Consider the following 13447-nt stretch of genomic DNA (forward strand, 5'->3'; position numbering starts at 1 on the left):
CGAGTTGGTTTTTAAAGGATTAAAACTCTGATGGAATTAAAAAAAAAATTTTTTTTAAACGCAAGAACTAGGGTCAAGGCTCTGGAAACACATGGAGTGGGGCATCACGGAAGGAACAGAGGGCTAATTTGGCTGGAGCACAGGGTTCCTTAAATTAAAGGGGGCCCTGAGGGGATGGTAGCTGGGTATGTGCCTAATAGCTGGGCTCAGGCATTCGGAAGCCAGCCGAGCTGAGACATTGTTCAACATCTCTGTTCTTTGATTTAAACATTTTTGGGTGTCTTTTTTTTTTTTTTTTTTTTTAAATAATTCTCCTCTTTCCTAAAGAGAGTTCTAGCAGTTGTGGGGGGAGGGGATAGGACCCTTTCCTAAAGTCAACGCCTTAGTTAAAGGTCTGCAAAGCTGCCCACCAGTGATTTTAAATCTCGCACCAGAAAAGAAATCGTGTCAGAGGCGGGGTAGGGGGAACCCACTGAACAGCAACATCAACCCCCAAAGGACACCGGCCCCAGGCTGGGCGAGCTAGCTGCCTGCCTGCCCGACGGGAGCTGGGCGCCCCCCGCACAGGCGGGCGGGCAAGGGGGTGAGGAAGAGAGGGAGAGGGAGGGAAGGGAGGAAGCGCGGGAGGGAGGGAGGGAGGAAGAAAGGGAGGGAGGCGGTGTCATGTGATCCGCTTCCCTGCTCCTTTAAGCGTCCACAGGCGGCGGAGCGGCCACAATCACAGCTCCGGGCACCGGGGGAGCCCGAACGGCCGCGCCGGGGGAGTCCGCGCGGGCGCCGACCGCCCAGGTCCCATCCTCGCCGCCAGCCCGCACCCCTGAAGTTTTGCAGCGGCGCCCGGAGAGGAGGAGAGGGAGGGGGCGGGGAGCGTGAGAGGAGAGCGAGCAAAAAGCACACCCCAAAACATTGTATTTGCAAAAAAAAAAAAAAGGGGGGGGGCCGCAAAAAAGGAAAAAAAATGGCTGGGGCAATTATAGAAAACATGAGCACCAAGAAGCTGTGCATTGTCGGCGGGATTCTGCTTGTGTTCCAAGTCATCGCCTTTCTAGTGGGAGGCTTGATCGGTAAGTGCCCGGAGCTGCAAACTTTTCCCCCTTTCTCTCTCGGTCCGGGCCCCTTCCCTCGCCGCTCGGGCTACTTGTTACAGTATCGCTGTCTCGCCTCTATGATCTAATTAGTCCGGCTATTGTGCTTAAGAAAGCAGAGCTCCATGGGGCTCCGTGGGGCACCATCCAGTCTAGTGGCGAAGAGAAAAGGAGGGGGAAAAGTTTTGGCCTAGTTTCAGTATCCACTTGAAAGGCAGGAGGGGGGCGGCGGGGGTGGGAATCTGAGGCCTGGCCACTGGACCGCGGGAGGAAGCGCCGGGTTGCAAAGTTGATTGCTGCTCCCGCCCCCGGCCCCCCCCCCCCCCCGCTTTTTCCCGCGCTCCCCCTCCCCCCCGCCACCCCCACTTTCCTCCTCTTTCCCTCCATCTAGCTCCGGAGGGCGCCTAATAAGACTTTATTGGGAACAACAGAGGAGTCGGGGGAACTGAGCCTGATGCAAACCCGGAGCCTGGGTCCAGGGTTGTGCTGGTTGCCTGTGTTAAATGCATCTGGTCTGGTCTTCTCAGCCAGGGGCTGAGAGTTTGTGTGTTGGGTCCCAACCTCCCGCTCCGTCTGCTCCCTCGAAGCACCCCATTCCTACTCTCCGCCCGCTGCGGTCAGGAGGTCCGAGCGGAGCGAGGGGAGGCGGGATGGGGTGGGGGGTGGGGTGGGGGCGGCGGGAGAAAGTCCTTGGCTGGCGCCCATGGAAGTTGGAGAGGTCGGAGGAGGAGGAGGAGAACAGCGTATCCGAAAGGTGTTGCTGTTGGCCTGGTGCCCTCTTTCAAATCTGCCCTCCCCCCACTTCTCGGAGCCCCGAGAGCGGGTGGATCTGGAGCCCGCGGTCCTGGCTTGGCGCGTTGGGAAGCTCCCGCCACCGCCACCCCCGCACCCCGCGCAGGTGACAGCTCCCCGGCCCTAGGGGACCTCTCCTGGTGCACACAGCCCGGACCTCTGAGCCAAAGAGGCTTCCGGATGAAGAAGGTCTCAAGGACCTTCCACTCGAAAAATTACCGCCCCCCTCCTCCCCCTCCCCCCCCTTTTTTTTTACTCTCTCTCCATCTTCATCTGTCTTCCCGCCTCTCCATTCCATACTCTCGTGTCCCCTGCCCCCAAGAGATTTAGGACATCCCCGGCACAAACTTCAGCGCCAACTATGCAGCCTGCGCGGATGGGGGATTTTACTCCCTTCTCGGATTTGTAAAACTTTGTGGAGCGGAAAGTCCACGGAGGGGCTCTCTCCACGCTTCCCTTTGCCAAGAGTCTGCACCGCACAGAACAGGCGTCGTCATAGTCATAGTCTCCTCTTGGGGGTGAGAGCTTGGGCACTTGGAGTGGTATGCTTGGCGTTTTGTCTCCATACCTGGGTGTGATGGGAACCAGCCAAAGGGAGTCTGGTTCTGTAAATCGCTGTAACGTCCCAGGTAATTGTTTTTAAACAAAGGAGAGCGGGCAAAGCTTCCCTGAGGGGAGGCATTGCTGGAGGAGCTCAGACCTTTCTTTCTCGCTGTATGTGAGCAGAAAGGGGTTCAGAGTTTTCCAAGCTCCTATTTTCAATTTGGGCCAAACACCTTAATCTTGGAACACCCCCTTCCCCAAAGACACACACACACACACACACACACACACACACACACACACACTCAGGTAGAGCTTTCCTCTTATGAGCTCCTGTTCACTAGCTATGTGCAATCTCTGAGTTTCCTTGAATTGGATTTTTCGAGGCTCTTAATAGTACATCCTCTGCTGGGAGCTGAAGGCAGCCTTTCCCTGTGCGCTCTCAGTGATTATGCAGCGGTTACAATTACACCTCTTGTCTCCCTTGATGAGCAGTTGCAGTTAGATGCCATTGGATCCTGTGTGATTTCAAGTGGCAGACCATAATTAAAATTTCTTGCACCTTGTGCTTTCAGAATTAAATTGGCCTATTATCCCTGTCTGACCTTCATCCTCTTTGAGGTTTTTGTTCGGCAGTGAACCATTACACACAGCTCCCTGGTGTTTGTTGGTGCACGTTTCGTTTTCCAAAGCTGATACTAACCTTGAAGGGCCCATCACCCAGTGTTTTAGGTTTCTGAGGGCATTGCTGGAATTAGTATACTTTCTGGAGCCTTAGCACCAGGGAGATGGTCTGACGACACTGGTGCGTGACTGCTGGACATTCAAGTTGCAGTGAGAATGGTACAGTTGCACGTTCAAAGGGGGGTTTGTCTGGAGTGAGGGATGCCAAGGGTTGTTTTCCCCAGAGAACTTGGTGAGTGACCAAAAAGTTAGTGATCGGTTCTAAACTGTAATTAGATTCTCTTGAACAAAGAAATGGCTTTATTTACAACTTTCCTTAAAAAAGGAAATAATTATGTATAACACATCTTGGGGGGGGGGGGTAAGTTTTCTGTTTAGCTTCCTTTCTTCCTCGGTTGTCACAGCTCTGTACCCAGTTCTGGCTGGGAGACTGAAAAGATCAGATCCAGCCCATGTTAAATACTTGGAACAGCTTCCAAGCCTTTATCTCATCCATTTAGAGATTTTATTTAGTTAGTTTTTTTAAAGAAATCTAGGAACTTGGGTATACTACAAGACCCAAACATGGGAAATAAATATCAACAAACCGTAAACATGTTTTTCCATCAAACTTCCCTAAATTGGGAAGCAGAGGAAACCTATCAAGGAATAGAACTTCAACAAAGTGGGCCACTGGATTCAATAGATGAAGGAGCAGTTTGTAGGCTGGAAAGCAAAGTTCACAAACTTCCTTCTCCACTCTCCCCACTGAACAAAGAGCTTCACTTCCCAATTCCACTGATATGTTAGAAGTCAGGTATCCTGGGTGAGATGTGTCTTTCTAATCTGTAGAAGCCAAGGGAAATTTTAGCAGTAAATTGGCCATAATATATGTTCCTTTTTGATCACTATTCTCCCAGAAAGGAAATATGGACCTAGAAAGAGGAGGATCTGAATGGCAAAGCTCCTGGTTATAAGAATATAAGTACTACACACACATATGCACGAAACAATGGCAAACCACACATCCCAAAGCGACCAGGCAAATCAATTAACCAACAGGCTTCATTCTCCTCCTTGTTACCGTATTTTCCGGCGTATAAGACGACCCCCTAATTTTACAGTTAAAACATAGGTTTAGGCCTATATTCGCTGTATAAGACTACCCCCCCACTTCAAAGAAAAGACTTACTTTGCCGTCAAGATCTGCAGGTAATTTTTGTGCAATTTTTGGTCTTCTGCCCCCTATTTTCGGTTGACTTTTTTTCGTTTCAAAAGTCGTCTTATAGTAGGTTAATGAGTTTAAAGGTTCTTTCAGTTATAAAATAATATTATTTTTTCAGGACTTTGAGAGTTTTAGATGGCATTTAGATTGGTGTGGTGTCTGATTGCAGCCTTCTAAAATTGATGGGGAAACTTTAAATATTAAGTAAAAAAAGCAAATAGAGATTGGGTTTTGGTTAGCCAGCTTAAACACTCCCCTATATGTGTTTGGGTGTGTGCACTTATTTATTTATTTTTTTCTTGTGCCAGTGTCTGGGTACTGCTAAATCTTGAATGGAATTTTGCAAAAAGGCTCTAGAAAGCAATAGGTATATGTCAGAACTTGGGGTATTTAAAAATTCACTGGATTATGCTGTGCTTTCGTAAAAACCGAGCCATTATAAAATCTTTCATCTGATTATCTTCATATGTATTGAAAAGGTTTCTTACGTGGCTAGCTTCTTTAGTATTTAGAACTCACTTAAAAAATTTAAGAACCCCCTGAAGGAAAATAAAACATTTTAAAGACATAGCTTAATCTTTATCCTCCTCAAAAATAAGCCTGCAGAAATTTTTTTAAAAATAAATTTCCTTTGATTTCATGTAGAGACAGGCAGCTGCAGGAGTGAAGAGGGTGGATAGGAAACATGTGCCCTGAAACACGAGTGCAGCCACTAAAAATCATGAACTTGAATCCCTGGCCCATTATGTGCAATTTGCTCAGCTTCTAATTAGTCATGTCTGGGGGATATAATGGTTGGAAAAGCAGGTCACTGTTCCCACCTGTTCTAAAAGTGTTAAGAGTATGAAGATCAGGACTGGATGAATAAAAAATTATTTCATTGCTTTAAGCATACTCAGAAATGAGAATATTTCAGACTTACACTACAAATAAGTATCAACAAATTACCAAAAATTGTTTCTTTAGGAAAGATTGCTCTTTCAAAAGCTCATTATGTGAGCATATTAATGCTAAGACTATTATGTGTGTGTATATCTATCTATCTGTCTATATGTATATATTATATATGTGTGTGGGTATATTTATGTGTGTGTATGCATATACTTAATCAGTTTTCTTAATTTTTACATGGACTTATGTATTGTAGTACCTTTCAATGATATAGCCAAATGTATTGTGCTATTACTGATTCAAGAGGGAATTATTGGTGGTCTTGATTATGGTTTATTCTTGTGAGTTTTTGTTTTTGTGACTTATTTATTTAGAAGTTACCAGATTTTAAGAAATTAAATACAATTACAGTTATGCAGAGTACATAGAGTTTGTTTCCCAATACATTAGGTTTTATGCTTGTTGTGGTATTTATTTTATTTCAGCTTATGTTTAATAATGCACCACTTTTAATCCTGCAGTATTTCTCTATCTGGTGAGAATCTTGAAAAGAACTAATTATTTGGCCTTTGGTAAATGTTAGCCCACATTTTTCTGTATTTGATTCTCCCTTTTAGTTTATAAAATGTTGTGTTTGATTAAATCATGTCCTTTTCCCCCCTCTTTGTTAACTACTAGAGTATCTACTGTGGTTTCTAGGAGCACTATATAACTTCAAAAATTATTGTAAAAATTATTTTCTTAAGAACGTTGAACTACTTACTTGGCTATTGCAACAAAATCATGCTTGTGCTAACAATCTCTAATCATGCTTTCATCTGACTATTCAGATTACTGTCTTGCTTTCTATTGGAACTTTCCCATTTTCCTATTAAAGGTGAGAAATATTTCCTTGAGATAATAGTGCAATGTGTGGCTTTATAAGGCGTTCAACCTCGCTGCTTGAAACCCATATCTAGACTCAAAGCTTTTCCTACCTAGTTGACATTTTTCAATAACTTGACCTTTAATTTTTTTTTTAAATCCACAAATACTGAGAAAATATTTTTACCTTATCTTCCTCATAAAAGTGTTTCTAATGAGATTTAGAAATTGAGAGTTTATGAAAGTCCTTAGCTTAGTGCTCATGTGTGTCACTTGCCTAATGTGCAAAATATTCCTTAGAGCCTACTGTGTGCCCAAAATAGGGCTGCGGTGCTGACTGTGGCTTAGAAAAGTGGGGCCTTGAAACCCAAGGAACTTAGGGAGCCATAGGAAGAAAAGAACCCCTCTAAGTATAAGTTCACAGCGAAAGATTTCCTATGATAAGGTCTCTAGCATCAAAATAATTCTCACTCATTACTGGGAATTTGAGAACACCTGAAATTAGAAGGCCTATTATACCATCAAGTAATTATATTAAGATTTCATCTTAAAATTAATGTATTAATAAAATACTATAAGTAATGTTTAATATATGTTAAATGTGCACAATGTGTCAGACATTATCTAATTTAACCCATGCAAAGCCTTGCCAAATTGGTACTGTTGTACCCAGTTTGCATATAAACTGAGATGTAGAAATGTCTGGTGAAAGTGCTCAAGAGAGCCTAACTAGTCAGGGTCAAAGCTGCAGCTCCAGTCAATCTGACAAGAGAGCCAGAATTCTCAACTATTAGGTAATCCTGCCTCCACTTCCCAAAGTCTTGACTTCAGGGACTTGAATATAGCAAGACATATGATGAGTTAACTATTATAGTATCTAATGTGGTTTGTAGGAGCACTATGCAACTTCAGAAATTTTTGTAAAATAGAAAAACAACTAATTTCTTATTTTTAATCATTGGGTAACATATAAAAAGGAAAATATTTCAAAAACTATGCTAAATGAAATGGAGTCCAGCTGTGCTGCATAGCAGAACAGTGTCTTTGCCAAGGCTAAGGGAGGACACCTTTTGATATGCCAGTCTAACCAATTTCTTTCAAGTTCTAACCAGTTTCCATAATTGTATGAATCATCCACTGCCTGAGCAGCCAAGTTCATTAACCATAATGTGCTTGAGCTCTGCTACTTTAAGGTAGATTACTCGATTTGGTTTTCTCTAGTTAGTGGTTTTAACATATAATATAGTTATGTAGATCTGGACTTCAAAGGAAGAGGAGAGAAGGAGTCAACTGAGGTTGGAGAGGATTTTAGAGGGTGTGACTTGGCAGTGATGGTAGAGCAATTGAAAGAAGAGCCTCTTACTGAAAACTGAAAATTCTGTTCCCCAAAAGGTATTTTTTGTTTATATTCACACCCATACATAGAAGGAGGGCATTTCAAACCAGAGACTTCCGTGCTGACACCTTGAATAAGGTACATTTTGTTCTTTGGGGTGAAAAAAAAAATGCTGATAGACTCAATTTTGACAGACTTTTGAGAGATGATGGCAGATGGGGAGCATCAAGACATGAAATGATCATATCTGTTGCATTTAGGTTTTGTGTCTTCTCTGGGCTGTTGTAGTGGTGGTCTAATAGACAAATGAGCCAGGTACGGATAGTTCTCAGAGAAAGTGCTTGGATGGGGATGGAGATCAGAGTGGAGAAGAAGAGCTTGATGATGAAATGTTTTGCAATTTCCCTTTTCATCCTAGGGCTAATCTAAAAGGATTGCTAAACAACAGAAAAGGGCAACTCATATGTTTTAAAATACAGAAATATTAAGGTTCATTAGCTTTTTACTACTCTCCCACTCCCCACACCTCTAAGTCTCACAGAGGAATAAACACAATAAATAATCAGATTGTCATCCAACCAATAGTGGAAGATATGGCTTATTATGATTTGTTGCCGTGTGAGCATTTACTCACTGACTATGGAGAACATTTTATATGTATAGATTTATTTGATGATCATAACATCCTAGAGAAGCAGGTACATTCTCCAGTTTTCAGATGAATCCGAGGCACATTTAAGGAACTTTTCAGAGGTTACAGAGAGAGTAAATAAGAGGGCTAGAGCTCAAGCCCACATTCCTTGGCTGAATCCTAATCCATGGTCTTAAGTCTAATACAACTCTCCATGGGAAACAAAGGGTGGAGCGTGATGATGCTGGTTCTACATAGAATTAGTAGGTGATGATAGCTGTCTCCCCTTTTCCTGCTTCAACCCTTTTCCCAGACCACATACCCTCATCACTGCCTAGGTACTAAGCATGGACCTAGTTAATTCCTAAACAAATGATCCCGATTCAAATACATACAAACCAATTACACTAGCCATTGTAAATGTTGACCAGTGCTTGCAGAACATGCTGGGGGTGGGGAGCTGAACCTGAGAAAACTGTACCCCAGCTACTAAAGAGAGATCATTACACACAGCAAAGAGTGACTGAGCATTGTACTTGAAAATGTGTCAGAATTATTGACCTCCTGAGTGCTGTCTAGATTTGGCCTACACAGTCAGTCCCAAATATAGCTGTTGCATATAAGAAAAATGTGGGTGTGGAAAAGAGAGATAGGAATAGAATATGGACCCAAGGAAGAAAAACTAAGGCCTTCATAAACATATGAGACCATATCACTGGGACACAGCTTGTAACTGAATTTCCAAAACCTACTTCTGATGTCACCCACTTCCCATCCCCAAAAGAAACTAGTGATTCTATCTGCTATGCCTGTTCAAATCCTGGGCCTTCAAGGACAATGTTCTCCTTTCTTTTAATATTCCCTGGTGAAAGGGTGTTCTTTCTTCTCTGGAATTATAGGGCATTCTTAAACATCTCGTTAATTCCCTGGGTAAACTCAGAGGCTTTATCCACAAAACACATTTCCAAGAAAGCAGAGGTAATTGAAAGAAGAGGCCAAATTATTACATTTGTTTTGGCAAGGCATTTTGATTTTTCTTTAGAAAGAAGGTAACAGGTTTGTAAATGGTTGGCTCAGTTTTTTTTTTTTCCCCAAGCCCCAGATTAATAAGGCTTAGCTCATGAGAGCTGGTTGAGGGCCAGTTAACTGACCTTAAGCCTGGCTGAGCCCCTTCCAAAGAGAGAGTCCTGGTCTCAAGGCAGCATCCTGTAGTGGGCAGACAGTTGGCTCGAACTCTGCAGATGATGTGTCTCGGTGACCTCAAATAAGACAAAAGCTCCCACCCCCAAGTATGATGTGGGGCAGTGCCCTCCTGTGTGATTGTTGTGAGGATCTTGAGGACATGGCGCTCTTTGGGGTATCTCACTGAACCAGGCCCACCAGAGAGGTGATACCCAGAGGAATATTGTCTGAAACTATTTGATTAATTCCATATCCATCTCTCCCACTTTTTCCTTTCTCTGTTATTCTCTGTTCTTAGACATGGAGGAAACATAATCACGATGGTTTTTATTTTTTACTAGTAGCCCTGAACACGAATCTGTGTGCCAGTAGCTCTTTGCGGGGCCTGGCTACTCTGCATCCTCTGCCTAGAGGCTCTATGTGGCCCAGAGGCCCATCCACAGCTGGTTGTGGAAAGCTTGCTTTGTTGCTAGGGCAACAAAGCAAGCATTCCACCAGGCTGTTCATGCTGCCTGCTCTCAGTGGCCGCCTCCCGGGGACTGGGGGACTCCAGAGAGGGCTGCCATCTTGTGGCTATGGGTGACACCATCGCTGTGATGGAGTGATGGTTAATTTGCATATTACCCTGTTATTAGTTAGGATTCTTTTTCTTCCTTGAGTCACCACCACTTTTGTCAAACACCTCCAGGTTCATGGGTCTATTGAGATTGAAGAAATGGGAATGACCCAGTGCTTTACTCAGTTGGGTTTGAAAGTACAAAACAGGTCATTACATCCTGCTCCCTAGCATTGATTACCATGCTGTAACTGAATGTCTCATAAGCCTCCTCTACATAGTAGCTATTCTTGCAGAAAACTAATAAATAAGAACAAAAGTCTAAATCATTCTCCTAAAGCCTGCATATTTTGTGCTTAAGAGAATCCCTCATGCTTTTACTCAAGGTCTATCTTATTTTTGCTTTACACACAATTTTAATAGAGCTTGGTTATGCCATTTCTAAGTCTATAACAGTTGACAATTTGCCACAGAAACTCTCTGGCAGCAGAGAAATGTGGGAGTGGTAGGTAACATGAGAACAGAGGAAGAGAAGGGGAAAGAAGAATGCCCAGGAATCTGGGGTCTCTATGATATGAGCTAGTCATTTCATTCCTCAGTAGCCCCATTCACAGCATCATTACATTATTGGCTGGTATGCTAGTTGATTCTATTCTAAAGTGATCTTATTGCCATGAGTGTAGCTTTTGTGTGACTGCATCCACACACTTGGGTGTAGTTTGGTCTGAAAGGAAGCCCTGGAGCTTGTGGCCATTGAAAGTGTAAAGATTGCCGGAACCGGTTTGGCTCAGTGGATAGAGCATCAGCCTGCGGACTGAAAGGTCACAGGTTCGATTCGTGTCAAGGGCATATACCTTGGTGGTGTGCACATCCCCAGTAGGGGGTGTGCAAGAGGCAGCTGATCAATGATTCTCTCTCATCGATGTTTCTAGCTCTCTGTCCCCCTCTCTTCCTCTGTAAAAAATCAATAATGTATATTTTAAAAATTGTAAAGATTAAAGGGCCTTGGAGACCGTCTTGTCCTACCTCCTTTAAGGAAGAATCAGTCCCAGGAAAAGGAAGGGACTCAGTGTACAGAATTATAGTCAGAGCCATGGCTTAGACTCAGGTTCTAAGGCCAGTCAGTACTGCAAACATATATCACCTTCTGAGTTTCAGCATGAAGATTTGATTTCTGTCTTAACTCAAGAAAACTACCCACTTGTAGTTCTTATAGTTCTATTAATTTTTCTGCTATTTGAAAATAAAATAGCAATAACTTGAATGTCTTCTCCTTCTTGCTTTTATATACTTAATCTTATATTCTTACCTAATCTCTTACAGAGCAATGTAATTATATACTGTTATAAGCTGTTCTATGTGGATTTTAAAGGATACTGTGGAGTTAAAAAAAACAAAACCAAATTCCTGTGTTGCTTGCTGAGGGTGTGGTACATTCTTTTCCTCTTGCTTGAGAAAATGTTGCAAATGTAAAACTTAAAGAAAGAAAAAAAATCCCACGACTGTGGTCCTTGCTAATCCAACCAAAGACCCATCCTGATGTTTCATTTTAAGACTTCAATCTGTGGCTCCTTTGACTAAAATTCTGTGACTAACTTTTGTGCTTTTGCAGGATGTTTGTGGCAAGCATAATTTTAAAGTCATAATGAGTTTAAGGGAAGTGGCATGCCCTATATTTTTTGGTCTGATTTACATACAAAAGAAACAGCAAAATCCCTCATCCTACCTCTCTACCATTTCTTCAACTCTGAGGATAATTGCAAACAGAATTTCCAAATTGCCAAAATAGGACTTAACTGAATGTTGAGGGCTCCATGCCACTGCGACTGACAAGAAGATTTTTGTGATTCTAGAGGTGCAAGTATTCACTATAAATTCTTCCTCCTCCACCTTTGTTTTTGTTGAAATTAAGCAGAGTCGCAAATACTGTGCTTCTCTGCATCTTCTGATTGAATCCTAATACATTTTGGCTTTTAACTCTGTTTAACATGCTTGCCTTCTAATCACAACAAACGTTTGGGATATATATATATATATATATATATATATATATATATATATATATGAAACCCAGCCTTCTCTCAAGGCAGAGAGGTCTTTGGGAAGCCCTCTTCCTTTGACTCTGGGTTCTTATATATTTCATCTGCTCCCAGTTGGGTTGTAACTTGCCCAAGAGCAGAATGCCTTAAATGTTGAGAGAACATGTTCCCACATTCCTTTCTTTTCTCTCTCCTGTTGAGCTAGTTCTGGCTTGTGTGAAACCCTGGCTTGTGTTAGCCCCTGCCTGCTGCCACTTAGAGAACACACCTCCTCTTAGATAGGATCAGCTTTTTCAGGATTGGGAGGTGGGGTTATGGGCTTGGCTGTGACAGGTGACACAGGCATCCTTTTAGTCACCTTTCCTCCCGATTTTCCAGAGTTTGCAGCTCTGTGAGAGAGCAGATGTTAAGTCCCCAGCACCATTCTTTGAACATGTCTAAGCAGAACAGAGTTTTGCTTCAAGAGAACATGGTATTTATGGATAATAGTTGATGAAAGAGAAAGAAACAGGATAATTTGCAGATACCCAAGATTTTTAAGATAAAAGGATATGAAGGTTACCTTTCAATTAACATTTGTTTCCTTTTTAGAATAAACATCAGAAGAATTCCTCTATGCCCCTGCTTCCCTCACCAGCCACCTATGTTTTTGTTTTTTTGTTTTTGTTTTTTAAAATATATTTTATTGTTTTTTTACAGAGAGGAAGGGAGAGGGATAGAAAGCTAGAAATATCGATGAGAGATGAGAGAGAAACATCGACCAGCTTCCTCCTGCACAGCCCCCACTGTGTTTGTGCCCGCAACCAAGGTACATGCCCTTGACCGGAATCGAACCCGAGAGGGACCTTCCAGTCCGCAGGCTGATGCTCTATCCACTGAGCCAAACTGGTTCTGGCTGTTTCATTTTTTTAAAAAAAGAGAGAAAATATACTTTGGGAGAAGGATCAGCAGTATATTTTGGACTTAAACAAAAGTGACATTAATGTATTGTAAATTTGAGGCCATAATATTAGTAGGTCAGGACTTGGGTTAGGTACTGATTTCCATTCACTCTCTGGGCATCTTACTTTAGCATAACTCTTCTGGCAAGCAGAGCTGCTGCAGTCGTTTTGAAAGTTGCCTTTGAGGACTTGGAATCCTCATAGGATTCCTAGAAAACAGGCATTCTAGGTGCTGGCTGAAGATTTTCCATATGCTGTTTCTGTTCAATGATAAACCTAGTGATCCTTCCTTCCAAAGCAGATTTCTAACTGATGCTTTTCTAACATGCGGTGACTGGTGGGTGGAATCTGGTTTGTTATCAAGCTTGCTTTGTAAACTGCATCACCACTTACATATTTTGGACCTCAGTTTCCTCAGCAAAAGATTTCTCCCTCACAGGGAAGTTGTTGGGTTAAATGAGAGAACATATGTTACCAGAGCACATGTGTTAGACCAATCAATACAGATTGGCCATTTCCCTGGATTAGAAGTGATCACTAATTAACTTTGTGAAGTTTTGTGTGTTTTCTCAGTCATTCTATACCTGGTTAGGCCCGTGGCAGATTTTTTCTTCCTCTTAGCGGGTTACATAAAATTAGCAACGCAGCATCCCTGCTTAATAGCCTTCTACTCGGCATAATCCATGCTAACCAGCCATT

General features: G+C 42.8%; 1 protein-coding gene across 7 annotated transcripts in view; it reads left to right on the forward strand.

Moving 5' to 3' along the window:
* Nucleotides 1-686: 686 nt before the first annotated feature.
* Nucleotides 687-13447, forward strand: part of WLS (Wnt ligand secretion mediator) — a 102632-nt gene continuing 89871 nt past the window's right edge. For 2 of the 7 annotated variants that reach the window (XM_036445016.2, XM_045584483.1), the window contains exon 1: nucleotides 688-1064. In XM_036445016.2, coding sequence (XP_036300909.1) covers nucleotides 959-1064 — 106 coding nt within the window. In that variant the 5' untranslated portion in view covers nucleotides 688-958. Of the gene's footprint in view, nucleotides 1065-13447 lie in introns of all 7 variants that reach the window. The other 5 variants (XM_036445017.2, XM_036445018.2, XM_045584484.1 and 2 more) reach the window with 4 other exon arrangements.

Source organism: Pipistrellus kuhlii, unplaced genomic scaffold, assembly GCF_014108245.1.
Source record: "Pipistrellus kuhlii isolate mPipKuh1 unplaced genomic scaffold, mPipKuh1.p scaffold_m20_p_2, whole genome shotgun sequence".
Lineage (NCBI taxonomy): Eukaryota > Metazoa > Chordata > Mammalia > Chiroptera > Vespertilionidae > Pipistrellus > Pipistrellus kuhlii.